The 19,160-nt window shown below is 39.6% G+C and overlaps 2 protein-coding genes and 1 long non-coding RNA gene across 3 annotated transcripts; 2 read left to right on the top strand and 1 right to left on the bottom strand.

Annotated features, from left to right (window-relative positions):
• Nucleotides 1-538: 538 nt before the first annotated feature.
• Nucleotides 539-6,710, top strand: LOC106942810 (matrix metalloproteinase-9-like). The gene is made up of 14 exons (XM_015026148.1): nt 539-981; nt 2,114-2,352; nt 3,271-3,419; nt 3,527-3,655; nt 3,755-3,928; nt 4,035-4,208; nt 4,299-4,472; nt 4,563-4,736; nt 4,818-4,973; nt 5,061-5,232; nt 5,311-5,450; nt 5,533-5,683; nt 5,786-5,889; nt 5,993-6,710. Exons 1-14 carry the CDS (start codon nt 844-846, stop codon nt 6,097-6,099), a joined length of 2,181 nt encoding a protein of 726 aa, XP_014881634.1. The 5' UTR covers nt 539-843; the 3' UTR covers nt 6,100-6,710.
• LOC106942811 (uncharacterized) lies at nt 2,671-13,931 on the bottom strand. The gene is made up of 3 exons (XR_001423727.1): nt 13,921-13,931; nt 6,991-7,000; nt 2,671-2,773 (listed from the first exon to the last, which is right to left on the bottom strand). It is a non-coding gene; the product is annotated as an uncharacterized LOC106942811 (long non-coding RNA).
• Nucleotides 13,932-15,704: 1,773 nt separating this feature from the next.
• On the top strand, nt 15,705-18,802 carry LOC106942812 (matrix metalloproteinase-9-like). The gene is made up of 9 exons (XM_015026149.1): nt 15,705-15,934; nt 16,849-16,997; nt 17,105-17,233; nt 17,333-17,506; nt 17,613-17,786; nt 17,877-18,050; nt 18,132-18,287; nt 18,375-18,546; nt 18,625-18,802. Exons 1-9 carry the CDS (start codon nt 15,720-15,722, stop codon nt 18,800-18,802), a joined length of 1,521 nt encoding a protein of 506 aa, XP_014881635.1. The 5' UTR covers nt 15,705-15,719.
• Nucleotides 18,803-19,160: the final 358 nt, after the last annotated feature.

The raw sequence follows: 19,160 nt of genomic DNA, 5'->3' as shown, positions 1-19,160 counted from the left end.
TATGAAATAAATGTGGTTGAGTAACACTTTGACGGGGTGTGAATAAGACTGACATGACACTGTCATAAACACCTGTCATGAACATGAGTAATTCATGTCTATGGGCCCCACAAGATGATAGATTTCTTCTTTACCAAGAAGACCAAGGCACTGTGCGCCTGTTTGTACACTGCTGCCTCTCACTGGTGGAGATGGTGTATTGCACTACTTTAGGATCAATTAATTTAAGAAATTTAAAGAAAGTGTCAGAGCAATATAACTTTACCACGTAAAGCTAATTTTTAAAGTTTAATCGGTAATACTTTTATAACAAATGTATGTCAGATCATAATTTCTTGGTTAATGTCAAGTTGTCATAACAAAGACATTTTGGATAATGTCAACTTTGTATTAAATGTGTCATCATTTACTGAATGACACTGTATGACAAAAGTCATAAATATTCATGAAGACTTATTCATGTTTACGACAAGTGTTTACGACAGTATCATGTCAGTCTTATTCACAAGCCGTGAAATAAAGTGTTACCTGTGGATGTTTTGGAAATTTCCCCAGCCTGTAAATTTCTGCACAGAACTGATGTTACAGTAGGCGGGAGCGAGGGTTTGATGACTAAGACTCTACTCTGTATAAATACAACATCTACAACCCCAACCAGCAGCACAGTTCAGACAGGCAGCAACAGGGACCAACTTCCAAAACACAGAAGACATCACTGAAGTGGAAACTTTGCCGATCTTCTGAGATTTTTTTTTTCTTTTGACTTTGGTTCATACGTGATTTTCTGTCTTTGAAGTTAGTTTTTGCATTTTTGTTGCATTTTGTGCCGCAGCAGAGCTCGCCATGAGGTGCTGTGCGTTAGTGGTGTGTTTACTTTTGGGAATAGGCGTGCAGAACGGATGGAGCCGTCCTGTCAAGTCGGTCCTTGTCACCTCCCCAGGGAACATCGTCAAAAAGGTGGCAGATGTGGAGCTGGCACAAGTGAGGAGCAGATGGCAGTGTTGTGGTCAAGATCACCTAACCCGAGACCAAGACAAGACCAAGACCGAGGGATGTCAAGACTGGGTCAAGATCAAAACCAGCCCCCCACGCTACATGACACTATAAAATGTGAAATATGATCAAAATTGCTTCTCAAATTGATCTGAAAGATCCATATTTCCATAAAAACACCTAGATATTAAATACTTCATGGATTTTACCAATATCAAATGGAGAACAAACTCTTTGTTCTACTTTGCTTCCATCTCTGTGCTACAAATCTGCAATGGTCTCGTGCCATCCCTAAAAAGATAACGCCCAAACATTTTCTGTGCCCCATCTATGGATTACAAATAGCCGTCTGGTTGAAAGATGTATGTGGGACGGGGGAGGAAGGAAAGTATGTGAGGTGAAGGAGCGTAGAAAACATACCCTCGCTCTAGTTGTCCCCACCGTCTGTGAAAGCAAAGTGCTGCTGAGTTAGCTGTGGCCATCGGATTTCTTATTATGTGTGGAGCGCTGTCCTATTACTGACGATTAGACAGACATATTCTACTGCTCAGAGAAAACCACTGCGCATGTCTCAGAGCGCCACGTGCAAGTGAAGAGTGGGGAGTGGAGGGAGAGTAACAGAAACACGTCATTGCTTCGATTTTAATCGGTGCGTTTTGCGTCCACTGAAAACAAGGATGTTAACAAATAAGCTGGACAATATGCTGTACGTTTAGTACGTTCACAGTTGCGGTCTTTACGACTTGAAATAAAATACCAAGTCCTCAGTGCCCGAGACCAAGACAAGACCGAGACCAAATGCGGTCGAGTCCGAGATGAGACCGAGACCATCAAAAAATGGTCTCGAGTCCAAGAACGATCTCAAGTGCTACAACCCTGGCAGAGAGGTTATTCTTCTTTTCATAGTCTGAGACTCCCAGAATGGAGTTTTAATAAAGTTGTTTGGGGGAAACAAATTACCTGAATAGAGACTTATATCACAATGTTAATGGAAATATTTACTCTCTAAATTAAAGCTACAGACGTCTTTTATGAAAACAATTTATAAATGTGTGACATTACACAAATTGAGAATGGGAGTGTTTGGCTGAGCTCTGGTGTGTTTTGTCTTGTTTGACAGAGTTATCTGAAAAAGTTTGGTTACATGGTGACGGAGCAGCGCAGTGGCTTCAAGTCCAAGGTGTCCATAGCAAAGGCTCTGAAGATGATGCAGAGACAGATGGGTCTGAAGGAGACTGGAAAACTGGACAAGCCGACACTGAATGCCATGAAGCAACCTCGCTGTGGTGTTCCTGATGTGGCTAATTACGTCGTATATGGCGGGGTACACAAATGGGACCATAACAATATTACATACAGGTGAGTGGAAGGAAGAAATACTATGTGTCATTACATTAATGATTACAGAGTGAGATTTTTTATTCTACCAAATATGTTCTAGTAATATAAAAAAAGCCTTTGCTTGTTAATAAATTGGTTTTTAAGGCAGAGTTTCAGATTTTTTTTTTAAATAGCACTTTATACAAAAAAAAAAATCATAGATGTTCAGATGGCATTGGTTCATGCTATGGCATGCAAAGGGAAGTTTATATAATGATAACTTAAATTGCTGGAAAACATGCAAATCAAGAGAAAAATAAAAACTGACATACTACCCTGTGCCTCGTGCGATTTCACCAGAAATGTTTTTGCCTTGGTAGGTTACATCTTTAATAAAAACCATTTCACAGCCTAAAATCAGAAGCAAATTATATCATGACATGTTGTGCTACACACACAACTATAGTTTCAGAAAACTCTCTCTTGTAGCTTGTGGTGGAAAATTACTATAAGTTAAAATCTGTTATATGAAATGCTTGCAAACTCTCACCAGAATAACTATTTGGGTTACATGTACAAGGTTGGAAGTTGTTTCCCACAGCTGCATTAGAACCAGACTGTTTCACCCATTTGTTTTGAATTCCTTATCTTTGATATAAAACTCATGTGTTGACTCTTCCTGGCAGAGCTTTCCATCCAGAACTGCTTCATTATTGATTGTCCCACAAACTCTCTGTATTGTGCACAATATATGAATAATCCTGATTGAGTGATTTCACCTGAACAGTTCTAGGTAATAATTTTTTTCACAACAATTTGGTGCCGTGACCCGGATCCCTTGACTGGACATCCGAGGACATTGACAAACAGCGTTTTGGTACCGACCTGGACTAAAAATGTTGATAAGTTTCCATCAGACTAGATCTGATAGTCATTTTGAGTTCACTGTGTCTTCAGGATCCTGAACTATTCTCTTGATATGGAAAGGACTGTGATTGATGATGTCTTTGCAAGAGCCTTCAAGGTGTGGAGTGATGTCACTCCTCTGACATTTACCCGCCTTCTTCAAGGCGATGCAGACATCATGATCTCCTTTGAAACAGGTGGTATGTGCTCGTTTTTACATTTCTAAGTCAAACATTTGCACTATAACAAATTAAGAAGCTGAATTCTAAACATCAAACATTGATGAGCTGCTTCATGTTCTTTTTAGACCACGGGGACCCATACCCCTTTGACGGTAAGGATGGCGATCTAGCTCACGCCTTTTCTCCTGGTGTGGGCATTGACAGGGAAGCCCACTTTGACAATGATGAATACTGGACTCTAGGAAAAGGAAAAGGTAACTACACCTCAGAAATCAGGTGCTTCTACCTTCCTCCTTCCTCTGGTGTTCTTTGCACAGATTTCCTTTAACAGACAATCCAATCCGTCTTCTCAGTGGTGAAGACTTACGCTGGCAATGCGGGAGGTGCCATATGTCACTTCCCCTTCACTTTCCATGGGAGATCGTACACCACCTGCATCACTGAAGGTGCAAACAACAGCATACCCTGGTGTGCAACCACAGCCGATTACGACACAGACAAGAAATACGGCCTCTGCCCAACTGAACGTATGCATGACAAAAATGACAAGCCTGAAGCTATCCATTATGTTTATGAGCTTGTGAAGGAAAACTGGAACTCATCCAATGACATTTTCAACTGTAATCCTCACAGTCTTGTTCACATTTGACGGAAACGCGAATGGAGCCCCCTGTGTCTACCCCTTCATCTTCCAGGGTAAGATGTATAAGAGCTGCACCACCGACGGTCGCACCGACGGAAAACGCTGGTGTGCCACCACTAGCAACTATGACACAGACGGGATATATGGCATCTGTCCCAAACGTGGTGGGTAACAGAAAACACAAGGCGTGAAAGTCCTGCCACAGTGGCTTGTTGCTTTGTTTAACCACAGTTATTTTGTGTCTTTTTGTCCAGACACTGCTGTAATTGGAGGAACCTCGGATGGAGATGCCTGCCACTTTCCTTTTGTGTTCCGGGGCAAGGAATACCACTCATGTACTAGTGACGGTTTAGTAGGCAGCAAATTGTGGTGTGCCACCACAGATAACTTTGATAGAGACAAGAAATTTGGCTACTGTCCCAACCGTGGTGGGTAACAGAAAACACAAGGTGTGAAAGTCCTGCCACAGTGGCTTGTTGCTTTGTTTAACCACAGTTATTTTGTCTCTTTTTGTCCAGACACTACCGTAATTGTGACAAGCTTAAATGGAGATCCCTGCCACTTTCCTTTTGTATTTCGGGGGACGCTATACTACCAATGTACGAATGACGGGAGGACAGACTTCAGATTGTGGTGTGCCACCACTGGCAACTATGATAGAGACCAGAGAGGGGGTTTATGTCCTGACCTGGGTGAGCGACACTAATGCAAGAATTTGTTCTGCGTTTATCATTTTATGTGATTTATGAAATTTCTAACCTGCTATCTTCCAGGTATTAGCCTGTTCCTGGTGGCTGCCCACGAGTTCGGACACTCCCTGGGTTTGGATCACTCCAACATTAGAGGAGCTCTCATGTACCCTTCGTACAGCTATGTGGAGGATTTCTCCCTGGATCAGGACGACATTGATGGTATTCAGTACCTCTACGGTGAGCGGACAACTCAGTACTCTTTCACAATAAATCTCGTCAAACTCATGAAAACTTTGCCTTAAAGAACATTCCCATATTTTGCAGGAAATAAAACAGGCCCTGGTCCTACTCTCAACGCCACAGTAATACCTAATCCGACTAGTTCATCTGTTGTGACAGTGTCACCAATTGTAGATCCCACCAAAGACCCCTGCAAGATGCTCAAGTTTGACACCATCACTGTGATTCAGAAACATCTGCATTTCTTCAAAGATGGGTAAGCAAATAGCTAGTTCTACTTATGTTCTAGAAACATAACCTATTGAGGTGCTAATCTTGCATTTCTGGTTGACAGGTATTTCTGGAAGGTATCAAGCAAGACAGACAGAGGTCGAAAGGGACCATTTTCCATTTCTCAGAGTTGGCCAGCTCTACCTGCTGTCATTGACTCTGCCTTTGAGGATGTTCAGACCACAAAAATATACTTCTTTTCAGGTAAGGAGTGTTCTTTCAAGAGCTTATCAGAGCACTGAAATGTTAGACAAAGAGTTTTAATCATATTTTATTGTTACATTAGGAAGCAGGTTCTGGGTGTACACAGGAAGCAGTGTGCTAGGTCCCCACAGTATTGAGAAGCTTGGTTTGCCCCCAAGTGTACAGAAGGTGGAGGGAGCGCTACAGAGAGGGAAGAGCAAAGTGCTTCTCTTCAGTGGAGAAAACTTTTGGAGGCGAGTAGAAATTGCCCCCCTTTTTAAGACAAAAGATCTATAAATTAACCCATCTTGTTAAAGGACATACAGTAGATCTCAATCTATCTCTGATCCCTACAGGTTTGATCTCAAGACCCAAATGATTGACAAAGGATACCCCAAATATACCAGAGCCAGCTTTGGAGGTGTCCCTAATGATGCTCATGATGTGTTCAAGCAAAAAGGTAAACATGCCTTCTACAACTAAGCTCGGGAACACAAATGCACAAACTTCAACAAAACATGGCATACATTGTGGTGGTTGTAACATCAACGTTTCTCTTTCAGGCAACATTTACTTCTGCAGAGATCTTTTCTACTGGCGCCTGAATTCTGGCAGGGTGGTGGACCACACCGGCAATGTGAAGTACGATCTTCTGAAATGCCCAAAATAATCAAGAAATAACAACTGAGATACATGCACAGATGGGCAGTGAGGCTGGAGCAACCAAATGTTTCTTTGTGCAGGTGTCTGAAAGAATGTGATGCAGTGTTTGTTCATCATGCCTTTTGTATGATGTATGTGCTTTATGCAATGTGAACGACTAACTTCTGTTGAATTTGGCTGATTATTACTCATACAGCATTGGACTGAATGCAAGTCAAAGGCCCAGAAGGCAAACAACCATTGTTTGCACTCAGTCTAACATGCTGTGAACTGATGACCATAGTGGCCTATAATTTGAGACCCATACAAGTAAATTCAACACATGCTTTCTGGGTAAAACTCTGGATTTGCAGATGAAATTTCATGTCTGTCTGGTTCAGACCCTTGTCAGTATTCAAATATTTATTTTGGTATTCATAACAATATCTAAAATTATTATTTTATGCCATGAGCCTATTTGTTTTGTGTGGTTTTATGAGTTTTTCTGAAAATGGTTTCAAAGCCATAAACTGCACTGGAAGACATTCTGTGTCTCCTTAATTAAAATTATTTATAAAACTAATAATTTTGTACAAATATTCCAGCTTTCAATTCAATAAAAATTATGTGAGAACATTCTTCCTTTGTCAGCGTCTTTATCATTTGCAAATACTTTAAGTATGGTGGTGGAAGCATCATGTTGTGGAAATTGGTGGAGTTCATAAAACAAGAACATTCCATGGAAACAATGAAGCAAGATATTATTTAGAAAAACTTAGAAAGAAATTAGACAAAATGAAGATGGTCAGTGAGAAGCAGATGAATGTATACAAATATACATTGGTGATGTTAGAGGAGAATGGCAGACTAAAATAAAGATAAATAATTAAGCAAGTAATGTTTATGTACATTTGTAAACACACAACACACTGAATCTTGAAGTAGATTGGCTACAGCAAACTGTCACACCAAGCACAAGTGTTAAGTAGGAACAGGAAAGTGAGGCAACAATTCACACAGACTCACCAAAATTAGACAGTGACAAATTGGAAATATGTTGCCTTGTCAAATGAGTCTCAATTTCAGCTGCAACAGTCAGACAATAGACTCAGAATATTAAAATAGCATGAATCTGTGTGGATTCTGTGGAAGAAAAAAGCTAAATCTTCCACACACTAACATAAATTTTGTCTGACCCTTACTGGTTAAAATATTACACTTTCTTGTGCCTTACTATAAGATTCTATCCTTTAGATTTCATTTGCGTGAATGCGTGTTCAGCATCTTGCTTTTCCCTCTTTGTGGCGACATCAAAACTGTGATTGATACTGAGCTGGCAGGAGGGAGTAAACAGATGGCTCTTTTTGTCTTCATAGACACAGACTCCCAAAACCAGATTCAGTCAAGCTGCGCAGGAAACTAAAGACCTGTTACAGAAATCTGTGTCGCAATGTTAATGAATGTTTATTTTTTGCATTTAAACCATGAGAGAGTTTCACTTCAGATTATAAATGCCCCTCAAAGGCAAAGAAGGAATGTTAATATTGCAGAAAACCAAAGTGGCTTCATGAGCACTTGGTAATAAACACAAAGCTTGTATTTTGATACAAAAGAAAACATGAAAAAGTTTAAGAAAATCCAAATATTGCATAAGTCCATTCACCTTTTATTTCTATTATAAAAAATATTGATTCAGTGAAAAATATTTCTATATGCTGCACAATATATTTACTCTGTTCTTGCTTGAAGCTCCTTCTGCATTTAAGGCATGTAAGGCAATGCAATCTTTATTTTCAGGTTAAAAACTGACCATTTTTAAGACGATAATAAACTAGTCGGTTCCATAAACCAGCCCTCTTTTTAGCTCAGGTACTATTTTTATGAAGTTGTCTCTGTTTCAGGAGTGGTTTATTTTCCAAACTTTTCTACACTGGGGACTTCAGCTCTTTGAATCAGCTACAAATGGGGAACAATGACAACATAAGCAGCAACAACAGCTAACACATGGGTCAACATGATGCTTTTATCTATTCTAAAGCTATGCCAAACTATAAGAATGTTAATAGTAACAATATGCTTTACTTTAGTCATGTGTATTAATTAGGTTGATCTTTGCATCTTAGCACTCCACAATTACAAANTGNTGACCCAAAGTGGGGTCTCCACCCAGACTTTGGGTTCCACTGGCTTAACTCAAGTAAAGTGCTAGTTGTTGCCCATTCATGGATATGTCTGGTAGCTCGTGAAGCACTACCTCCACGCCTTGCGAGTCTTCTTCTATCCCCCCCTTTTTCTTCCAATAAGCTTCACATTATTATGCATTGAGACAGCACGCTCTGTGCAGCCAGCTTCTTTAACAATGACTGAGTATGTTAAGGACTGCCGACTGAATAGATGCATTGCAAATTAGCTCAGGCTATAAATGTTACAGTTTTGGGTATTATGTATACTCAACAATTGTCGCCATTCAAACAAGCAACAACCAAACAAACCAGTCTACTCAAAATAAGTTTTCATCCGTCTTATACAATATTGTACTTTTTCAAGAAACTGATACACATCTGCCTTCATTCAATAAACCAGTAAATAAATTTACTTTCATGTGAAACTTCTAAATTGCGAGTGACAGGGCTGAAATGATATTTGAAAAAAAAAAGCTGTATATGGCAAATCAATTTCTTTCTTCCATACTTTTTCTTCCTTGCACTGCTTTATTAAACAGATACTGAAAGACGCCAGGTAACGTAGGGTAACTAACACAAAAGCCTGTGTTCATCATCATCAAATGTGCGCACGTCTCCCCCTAGTGTTTAAACACCACAATGACTTCTGAGTCTTAATGAAATAGCAGCTTAATTACATCTGCCTGTGTATTTTCTTGATATAGACTGAAAAATGTAAAATCTGTTTTGTTTTGTTTTTTTCAAGCAGCTGAAAAGTGCATAAGAAGCATGATTACTATTCATTCTTTACTACAAATGTAACAGAGTTCCACCGATCAACTATATTAAATGGCATAATGAGGATTATGGTGAAAAAAATCAATAAAAAAATCTCTTAAAGTCTCTTATAGTCCAATTAGCTTTCCGAGACAGGTCGTTGTACAAAAACCATTTACCAGAAGACTTAACATGCTGGGTTTCCAGAAATTGTATGTATATATTATATATATATATATATATATATATATATATATATATATTGGCCTTTATTTTGGTAACTTTTATTCAGTGGCCAAAATAAAATGAACACAGAGTGAAGCCTTAAATACTCTGATGAAATTTTTAATCTGATCAGAAAAATGCACCAAAGGAATTTGATGAACACATATTTGTATTTTATTCAATAAATTGTACAAACTACAAGGCATTTCTAGAAATAAGAATTGAAATTCAAACATTGAAATTATGTGACCCCCACATTGTTTATGTGACCAAACAAAGTGTGGTCGCATTTCTTTGGTTAAATTGTGATCTTAGTTTAGGATTTTACCCTGTTTTGAAATGTTTGGGGCAATGTCACGCAGTAGCACAAATGCGCCACTAGATGGCAGACATGACGGGACTGACGGTGCAACAGTTCTGTGTGGAAAAATCTTCCCTCCATTCGGATGAGAGCTACCAGCACAGCATCACCTTCTCCTGTGGCTCACTCGTTTCTCCTGTTAAAACAGGTTATTTGGATCTGCCCGCCTGTCCCTCCACCTGGGACCTGCAACAATTACAGTGAAGAGCAGACAGGGCCGGCCCAAGCCTCCATGGGGCCCTAATCAGTCTTTTGATGTCCGCCTCAGAGGCCACATTTTGAAAGGAAGTTGGACTTTACCTATTAAAGTTTTAGGTGCTCAGCATCATGGATGTAGCTTTGACTTGTTCGCGACTGAATTCACTGTTTCTTTTTGGCCAAATATCTCACGGCAAAATGAAACTGACGACAACCTACCAAGCCGAGTGTGTTTAAAGGTGAAAGGGCAGCTGCATTCAAACACAAAACCACTATCAGAAGATAGTTACTTTCTATCAGAAGATAGAAAGTAACTATCTTTACTTTCTCTCCTTAAAGGTGGAAAAAGATTAAAAATACCCACTATCTGCCTTTTAGATAGTTACTTTCTTTCCTTAAAGGTGGAAAAGGTTAAAAATACCCACTATCTGCCTTTTAGATAGTTACTTCCTTTCGTTAAAGGTGGAAAAAGATTAAAAATACCCACTATATGACTTTTAGATAGTTACTTTCTTTCATTAAATGTGGAAAAAGATTAAAAATACCCACTATCTACGCCTTAGATAGTTAAGTTTTGCTCACCAGCAGTAGGAGCCTGTCCCAGCAGATATGAAAAAAACAAACAAACAATTGAAACAGTCCTCACCCAATAAATTTATTGAGGTTCTTATGGATCCGGTCGGTCGGCAGTCACAGGCACGACACCTCCAGCTCCCCTCGTTCAATTTGGAGGTGAACTGAAGACAAAATCCTCAGATTGGCCAATGCATCCGATCTCTTGTCGCCCTTGACCTCTCCACCTCGCCGGATCCTTTCCGTGACTGCAAATTGTTGTGGAAATTTTCCTTTAACAAAGAGTGAGGCAAAACTGTTTCAAGAACCAGACAAAGAATATATTCTTAATCAGTATTTATTCGAAGGCTCAACAGTGTTCAAACGTTCACTGAACGCAGTCAGGAGAAAGAGTCCCGAGCAGAACACAGCTTACAGTTTTATAGGTAGAGGTTCATTCAGATCGCATAGTTCGGTAATCTACTTGGTTACAGGACAGACAGCAGACTGGACAACAGACACATGTGTCTTCTTCACTAGGAGCCAGGAGAGATAAAGGAACAATTCAATGACTTCATTGTATTGCTAAGGCCAATGACGCCATTGTCATGTTAAGCTCAGAAAACCTGCTTCAGAAGGATCTTAATGATTAAGCTAATCATAGTAACCTTAAATTTTCCCACTACAAGCTCCACCAACCGCACGGACGGGAGATGGTCGGACCAGTCCTTCTGCAAAAACAGGAGTCTGATGGCGACCCCAAGGCGTCTGAAGGCCAAGTATGGTTCTGCCAAAATCTCCACGTAGTCCTTAATTGTAGATATCAACTCATTCCAATGTGCAAGGTCCATGTTGTAGATTATGATATTTTTTTTTCTATTTTGCATTCCTCACCGCAGTTACTTTTGGTCGGGTTCTTCTGTCATGATATGCAGTGAAGGTGGTGAGGCAGACTCAGCGGACCCAGGTTTTAGGGAATGAAATGATTAATTTAATAGTGATGGGCTATCTGAATCCAGGATGCGAAGCTTGTACCGAATAAAAAGGGGGTGTGTCCGATGAAGCCCCGCTTCAAGGCTTGTCATCTTGTTGAGAACCACGTGACTGGCAACAAACAATGCCTCGCATTACCTGGATCACGGGACTGCTTCATTTTGCGTTTCGGTTTTCAAAGTAAAAGCGCGATGAGCCATGCTGCGTCATTGGTTGTTGACCATTTGGTCGTGCATCAGAGGAGGATATTTGTCTTCAGTGGCCAAAATAAAATGAACATTGACCAACATATTTGATGTGTATTGATGATGGCACCCATCAAAATGTAATGTTTGTTACTGGTTTTCTTAATTGTAGATTATGGTGTTTTTTATGACTTAGACTCTAGAAAGTTTCACTATTATTTGTAGTCTGATTAGCAAAGATATATCAGTTTTGCACAGCAGAAACAGATTTAATCTTGTTGCAGAACTAAAATTCAACATGTAGCCAAATATACGAGATCAGAGCCAATTAGAAATCCAAGAAAAAGTGAACGCCCCAACAGGCACTGCACTTTCAAGACACTAAAACATCAAATGTCTTTATTGTCAAATCTGTCTATGACATAAAAAAAAACTCAACACAACCACTGACGTTCAACATAAACCAGGATTAGACAAATCATTTTAATAATTAAAACAGATGACAATCAAATATGGTTTCATTGATTCTCCTGTTACTAAACATGAGCTTGATGAAAACTGTGACAATATTGCATTTAGTAATTTTTGGAAGTATGATCCAACTGAGTGACAAGGCTGTTAAAAAACTAATGACAGACTTGACGGCAGACTAGATGCGACAAGACAAGGACCCAACAAGGAACACAGGTGGGTTTAAATACACATGAAGATAATCAGGAGAAACAACAGACAGCTGGGGACGATCAAATAGTAGATGGGACAACAAGGAGACTCAACAGAACACAGAATCCTAAATAAACATACAAAAAACCCAAATGACTACAATGCCCATCTTATCCCCTAATCTTAATATTTATCAGCAAAGGTTTAAAAATCAGCCTCCGTCCTCTTCTGCTCTACAGTGAGAGGTTTGACTGACAGACCGACCCAACAGGTCAGGTCTCCACATTTACAATATTCACCCCACTGTTTCAACTCACTGACTTTCTTGCTATATTCAGCGACATTTCAGACCAAAAAAAATTATATCAGCTAAAATCAAAATCACCAGACCAGGCTTTTTAAAGATCAGTAACCAGGGATCGGCCAAAAAATTGCAATCGGTGCAGCCCTACACACATATTCATGACATTCTTTGATTAAATAAATTTATCTTAAGTGTAACTCCAATAGCTAAAAATTTAATTTATACCAGGTGAGTCTTTCTCCCCTGAGAATGTGGACCGGTACCGGTACTGGGCTGATTCTGAGCCTTCAAATAATTTTAACAGAAGTTTCACATAACTTAGAAGTTGATGTAACAATGTTTGTTTTCGCCACAAAATGATTCTGCTCAGCAGCAAACAACATATCCTCAACTACAGCATAGAGCAGCTCATCGATGCAGCAGCTGTGTAGCCTGACGTAAAAAACCTTTTGCTACACAATGTCAAACATCGAGAATTTTTTATTATTGTTACCAAACGTTATCAAACACGGCGTTTTGAAGCCAAAAATATCTCAGAAATATACAGAGTCAACCATGAGAATCAACTCATTTAAAGTTTAAACTCAGTCTCACACAAACACAAAGAGCCTAGCATAAATGTTTGGCTGTTGAACTGGACCGTTCCAGGTCGCTATCAAGCTAGTAGCTTTACTAATCTTTTACATTACATTACATTACCAAGGCACATTAAAACAAACCTTTATCTTGGCTTTTTTCTGATCTTTTTGTTTTTTCCCTCCTTGAAGGATAAGTCCTTTTTTGAGACATCGTTTTGCTTTTTCTGACCGGAGCTTTGGATGTTTGGATGCGCTCTGCTCATTGCACAGCAGCTCATGTTACCGGTGAAGTGTGCGGTACCTGCCGCGGCCACCAGGGGGCCCCAGAAATTTTTATTTTTTTAATCCATAAAATAATGATTTCTACATACATTATCAAATATATATTTTTGTAAAAACAAATCACTTCATATTGAAATTTGTGCCTTTGATATCATAATGACAGAAATTAATACTAAATAAATAAATAAATCAGCTCAACTGAGGGGTGGCCCTAAATGGCTGCTTGGTTTGCTTTTGCCTTGGGTCGGCCCTGTCTACCACCATGCATCTTACATATCCATCTTGCATCACCCACAATAGTGATGCTCTTATTTTTATCTGTCACGTTCATAGTTCAACACACAAATTGTTTTTTAATAAGAGAAATGTTATTGAAATATATGGGAAGAAACTTGCATGAGAAAGACACTTTTGACTGAAGGCACATCACCAAAACATGTGAGGTAACATATGCTGTGAAATAACAAGTGTGCGTCATTATTTATGATCTGGGTAATTTCTGAGTGAAGTTAGTGGACTATAGCATCAACAGCTACAGTGAGGAGATAGATAGTTCTCAAAAATCAGACCAAACACACACTGATGTAGGGAAACTGTGAGAAAAAACTTAATAATAATGTTTGTTTCATTTGGTAGCTGTTTTATTCCCTTTTCTATCTCTTACTTTTAGTCTATTTAATGAAACTGAGTAAAGTTTCCATCACTATTGCTATTAATCAAACAAAAGTAGACACTCAAGGGACTGAGTACATAAAGCATCAGAACACAGTTTTCTTATTCTGCTTTATCCTTGACCTAATTTTGCAATCCAGCTTCTAAAACAGAGGAAGCAGAACTCTATAGAAAAATGTGGAAGCAGATATTTGTTACACACAATTATGTAAACAATTTATGCAAGTTGATTTGATCATCTAATCAACTATACATGGGTTACTTTGTTTTTACATATCTGTCGAAGAGTAAGAAGCAAAATCTTAATAAGGAGCGTTTTCTTAGCAGTGCTATACAAAGAAGCAAAAAAAATGTTTGATGTGCAATAGATAAATAGTCACACTTTACATGGAAAAAGTTTAAAAAGAAAGAAAAACATAAACTTATTACCCACTCAGTTAGTAGGTATGAAATAAATGTGGATGAGTAACACTTTATTTGACGGGGTGTGAATAAGACTGACATGACACTGTCATAAACACCTGTCATGAACATGAGTAATTCATGTCTATGGGCCCCACAAGATGATAGATTTCTTCTTTACCAAGAAGACCAAGGCACTGTGCGCCTGTTTGTACACTGCTGCCTCTCACTGGTGGAGATGGTGTATTGCACTACTTTAGGATCAATTAATTTAAGAAATTTAAACAGTGTCAGAGCAATATAACATCACCACGTAAAGCTAATTTTTAAAGTTTAATCGGTAATACTTTCCTAACAAATTTATGTCAGATCATGATTTCTTGGTTAATGTCAAGTTGTCATAACAAAGACATTTTGAATAATGTCAACTTTGTATTAAAAGTGTCATAATTTACTGAATGACACTTTATGACAACAGTCATAAATATTCATGAAGACTTATTCATGTTTACGACAAGTGTTTACGACAGTATCATGTCAGTCTTATTCACAAGCCGTGAAATAAAGTGTTACCTGTGGATGTTTTGGAAATTTCCCCAGCCTGTAAATTTCTGCACAGAACTGATGTTACAGTAGGCGGGAGCGAGGGTTTGATGACTAAGACTCTACTCTGTATAAATACAACATCTACAACCCCAACCAGCAGCACAGTTCAGACAGGCAGCAACAGGGACCAACTTCCAAAACACAGAAGACATCACTGAAGTGGAAACTTTGCCGATCTTCTGAGATTTTTTTTCTTTTGACTTTGGTTCACACTTGATTATCTGTCTTTGAAGTTAGTTTTAGCATTTTTGTTGCATTTTGTGCCGCAGCAGAGCTCGCCATGAGGTGCTGTGCGTTAGTGGTGTGTTTACTTTTGGGAATAGGCGTGCAGAACGGATGGAGCCGTCCTGTCAAGTCGGTCCTTGTCACCTCCCCAGGGAACATCGTCAAAAAGGTGGCAGATGTGGAGCTGGCACAAGTGAGTAGCAGATGGTTTATTCTTCTTTGCATAGTCTGAGACTCCCAGAACAGAGTTTTAATAAAGTTGTTCAGGGAAAAAAATTACCTGAACAGAGACTGATATCACAATGTTAATGGAAATTTTTACTTTCTAAATTAAAGCTACAGATGTTTTTTATGAAAGCAATTTATAAATGTCACAAAACACAAATTGAGAATGGGAGTGTTTGGCTGAGCTCTTGATGTGCTCTGTCCTTTTTGACAGAGTTATCTGAAAAAGTTTGGTTACATGGCGACGGAGCAGCACGGTGACTTCCGGTCCAAGGTGTCCATAGCAAAGTCTCTGAAGATGATGCAGAGACAGATGGGTCTGAAGGAGACTGGAGAACTGGACAAGCTGACACTGGAGGCCATGAAGCGACCTCGCTGTGGTGTTCCTGATGTGGCCAATTACAACGTATATGGCGGGGAACCCAAATGGGACCATAACGATATTACATACAGGTGAGTGGAAGGAAGAAATACTATGTGTCATTACATTAATGATTACAGAGTGAGATTGTTTATTCTACCAAATATGTCCTTGTAATATAAAAAAAACTTTTGCTTGTTAATAAATTGGTTTTTAAGGCAGAGTTTCAGATTTTTTTTTTAAATAGCACTTTATACAAAGAAAAAATCATAGATGTTCAGATGGCATTGGTTAATGCTACGGCATGCAAAGAGAAGTTTAAATAATGATAACTTAAATTGCTGGAAAACATGCAAATCAAGAGAAAAATAAAAACTGACATACTACCCTGTGCCTCGTGCGATTTCACCAGAAATGTTTTTGCCTTGGTAGGTTACATCTTTAATAAAAATCATTTCAGTGCCTAAAATCAGAAGCAAATTATATCATGACATGTTGTGCTACACACACAACTATAGTTTCAGAAAACTCTCTCTTGTAGCTTGTGGTGGAAAATTACTATAAGTTAAAATCTGTTATATGAAATGCTTGTGAACTCTCACCAAAATAACTATTTGGGTTACATGTACAAGGTTGGAAGTTGTTTCCCACAGCTGCATGAGAACCAGACTGTCTCACCCATTTGTTTTGAATTCCTTATCCTTGATATAAAACTTGTGTTGACTCTGCCAGGCAGAGCTTTCCATCCAGAACTGCTTCATTATTGATTGTCCCACAAACTCTCTGTATGGTGCACAATATATGAATAAACCTGATTGAGTGATTTCACCTGAACAGTGTTAGGTAATATTTTTTTCATGACAATTTGGTGCCGTGACCCGGATCCCTTGACTGGACATGCGAGAACATTGACAAACAGCGTTTTGGTACCGACCTGGACTAAAAGTGTTGATTAGTTTCCATCAGACTAGATCACATAGTTATTTTGAGTTCACTGTGTCTTCAGGATCCTGAACTATTCTCCCGACATGGACAGCAATGTGACTGATGATGTCTTTGCAAGAGCATTCAGGGTGTGGAGTGATGTCACTCCTCTGACATTTACCCGCCTTTTTCAAGGCGAAGCAGACATCATGATCTCCTTTGAAACAGGTGGTATGTGCTCGTTTTTACATTTCTAAGTCAAACATTTGCACTCTAACAAATTAAGAAGCTGAATTCTAAAAATCAAACATTGATGAGCTGCTTCGTGTTCTTTTTAGACCATGGCGATCTACTTCCCTTTGATGGTAAGGATGGCATTTTAGCTCACGCCTTTCGTCCAGGTGTTGACATTCTGGGGGACGCCCACTTTGATGATGACGAAGACTGGACTCTAGGAAAAGGAAATGGTAACTACACCTCAGAAATCACTTGCTTCTACCTTCCTCCTTCCTCTGGTGTTCCTTGCACATATTTCCTTTAACATACAATCCAATCTGTCTTCTCAGTGGTGAAGACTTACTTTGGCAATGCGGAAGGCGCCATGTGTCACTTCCCCTTCACTTTCGAGGGGAAATCGTACACCAGTTGCACCACCGAAGGCCGTTCCGACAACCTGCCCTGGTGTGCAACCACAGCTGACTACGACGAAGATAAGAAATACGGATTCTGCCCAAGTGAACGTAAGCATAACAAAAATGACAAGCCTGAAGTTATCCATTATGTTTATGAGGTTGTGAAGGAAAACTGGAACTCGTCCAACTACACTTTCAACTGTAATCCTCATAGTCTTGTTCACATTTGACGGAAATGCGGATGGAGCCCCCTGTGTCTTCCCCTTCATCTTCCAGGGTAAGATGTATAAGAGCTGCACCACCGACAGCCGCATTGACGGACAACGTTGGTGTGCCACCACTAGCAACTATGACACAGACAAGAAATATGGCATCTGTCCCAAACGTGGTGGGTAACAGGAAACACAAGGCGTGAAAGTCTTGCCATAGAGGCTTGTTGCTTTGTTTAACCACAGTTATTTTGTGTCTTTTTGTCCAGACACTGCTGTAATTGGAGGAACCTCGGATGGAGATGCCTGCCACTTTCCTTTTGTGTCCCGGGGCAAGGAATACCACTCATGTACTAGTGAAGGGAGGACAGACGGCAAATTGTGGTGTGCCACCACTGACAGCTATGATAGAGACCAGAGATGGGGTTTCTGTCCTGACCTGGGTGAGCAACATGAATACAATAATTTCTGCTGCGTTTATCATTTTATGTGATTTATGAAATTTCTAACCTGCTATCTTCCAGGTATTAGCCTGTTCCTGGTGGCTGCCCACGAGTTCGGACACTCACTGGGTTTGTCTCACTCCAACATTAGAGGAGCTCTCATGTACCCTTCGTACAGCTATGTGGAGGATTTCTCCCTGGATCAGGACGACATTGATGGTATTCAGTACCTCTACGGTGAGCGGACAACTCAGTACTCTTTCACAATAAATTTCGTCAAACACATGAAAACTTTGCCTTAAAGAACATTCCCATATTTTGCAGGAAATAAAACAGGCCCTGATTCTACTCTCAGCACCACAGAAGAACCGGACCCAACTGTTTCATCTGTAGTGACAACGCCATCCACTGTAGATCCCACCAAAGACCCCTGCAAGATCCTCAAGTTTGACACCATCACTGTGATTCAGAGACATCTGCATTTCTTCAAAGATGGGTAAGGAAATAGCTAGTTCTACTTATGTTCTAGAAACATAACCTATTGAGGTGCCAATCTTGCATTTCTGGTTAACAGGCAATTCTGGAAGGTACGAAGCAAGGGAGACGGAGGTCGAAAGGGACCATTTTCCATTTCTCAGAGTTGGCCAGCTCTACCTGCTGTCATTGACTCTGCCTTTGAGGATGTTCAGACCACAAAAATATACTTCTTTTCAGGTAAGGAGTGTTCTTTCCAGAGCTTATCAGAGCACTGAAATGTTAGACTATGAGTTTTAATCATATTATTATTGTTATATTAGGAAGCAGGTTATGGGTGAACACAGGAAGCAGTGTGCTAGGTCCCTACAGTATTGAGATGCTTGGTTTGCCCCCAAGTGTGCATAAAGTGGAGGGAGCGCTACAGAGAGGGAAGAACAAAGTGTTTCTCTTTAGTGGAGAGGACATCTGGAGGCGAGTAGAAATTGCCCCCTTTTTTAGACAAAATCTGTAATTTAACCCATCCTTAAACACATTTTATGTTAAAGGACCAACAGTAGATCTCATTCTATCGCTGATCCCTACAGGTTAGATCTCAATACCAGAAGGATTGACAAAGGATACCCTATGTATATC

The sequence above is a fragment of the Poecilia latipinna genome, unplaced genomic scaffold (genome assembly GCF_001443285.1).
Source record: "Poecilia latipinna isolate Pla-1442-1.1 unplaced genomic scaffold, P_latipinna-1.0 Scaffold4575, whole genome shotgun sequence".
Classification (NCBI taxonomy): Eukaryota; Metazoa; Chordata; class Actinopteri; order Cyprinodontiformes; family Poeciliidae; genus Poecilia; species Poecilia latipinna.
Note: the sequence above shows the minus strand (reverse complement) of the source record. Positions and strands in the feature narration are given on the sequence as shown.

What these genes read in the sequence shown, in the direction of transcription:
- LOC106942810 (XM_015026148.1), top strand. Translation starts at nt 844, where the DNA reads ATGAGGTGCTGTGCGTTAGTGGTGTGTTTACTTTTGGGAATAGGCGTG. An exon ending in CATAACAATATTACATACAG is followed by an intron (nt 2,353 to 3,270) that starts GTGAGTGGAAGG and finishes CTGTGTCTTCAG; the next exon opens with GATCCTGAACTATTCTCTTG. An exon ending in TGGCATCTGTCCCAAACGTG is followed by an intron (nt 4,209 to 4,298) that starts GTGGGTAACAGA and finishes CTTTTTGTCCAG; the next exon opens with ACACTGCTGTAATTGGAGGA.
- LOC106942812 (XM_015026149.1), top strand. Translation starts at nt 15,720, where the DNA reads ATGGCGACGGAGCAGCACGGTGACTTCCGGTCCAAGGTGTCCATAGCA. An exon ending in TGGCATCTGTCCCAAACGTG is followed by an intron (nt 17,787 to 17,876) that starts GTGGGTAACAGG and finishes CTTTTTGTCCAG; the next exon opens with ACACTGCTGTAATTGGAGGA. An exon ending in CTGCATTTCTTCAAAGATGG is followed by an intron (nt 18,547 to 18,624) that starts GTAAGGAAATAG and finishes TCTGGTTAACAG; the next exon opens with GCAATTCTGGAAGGTACGAA.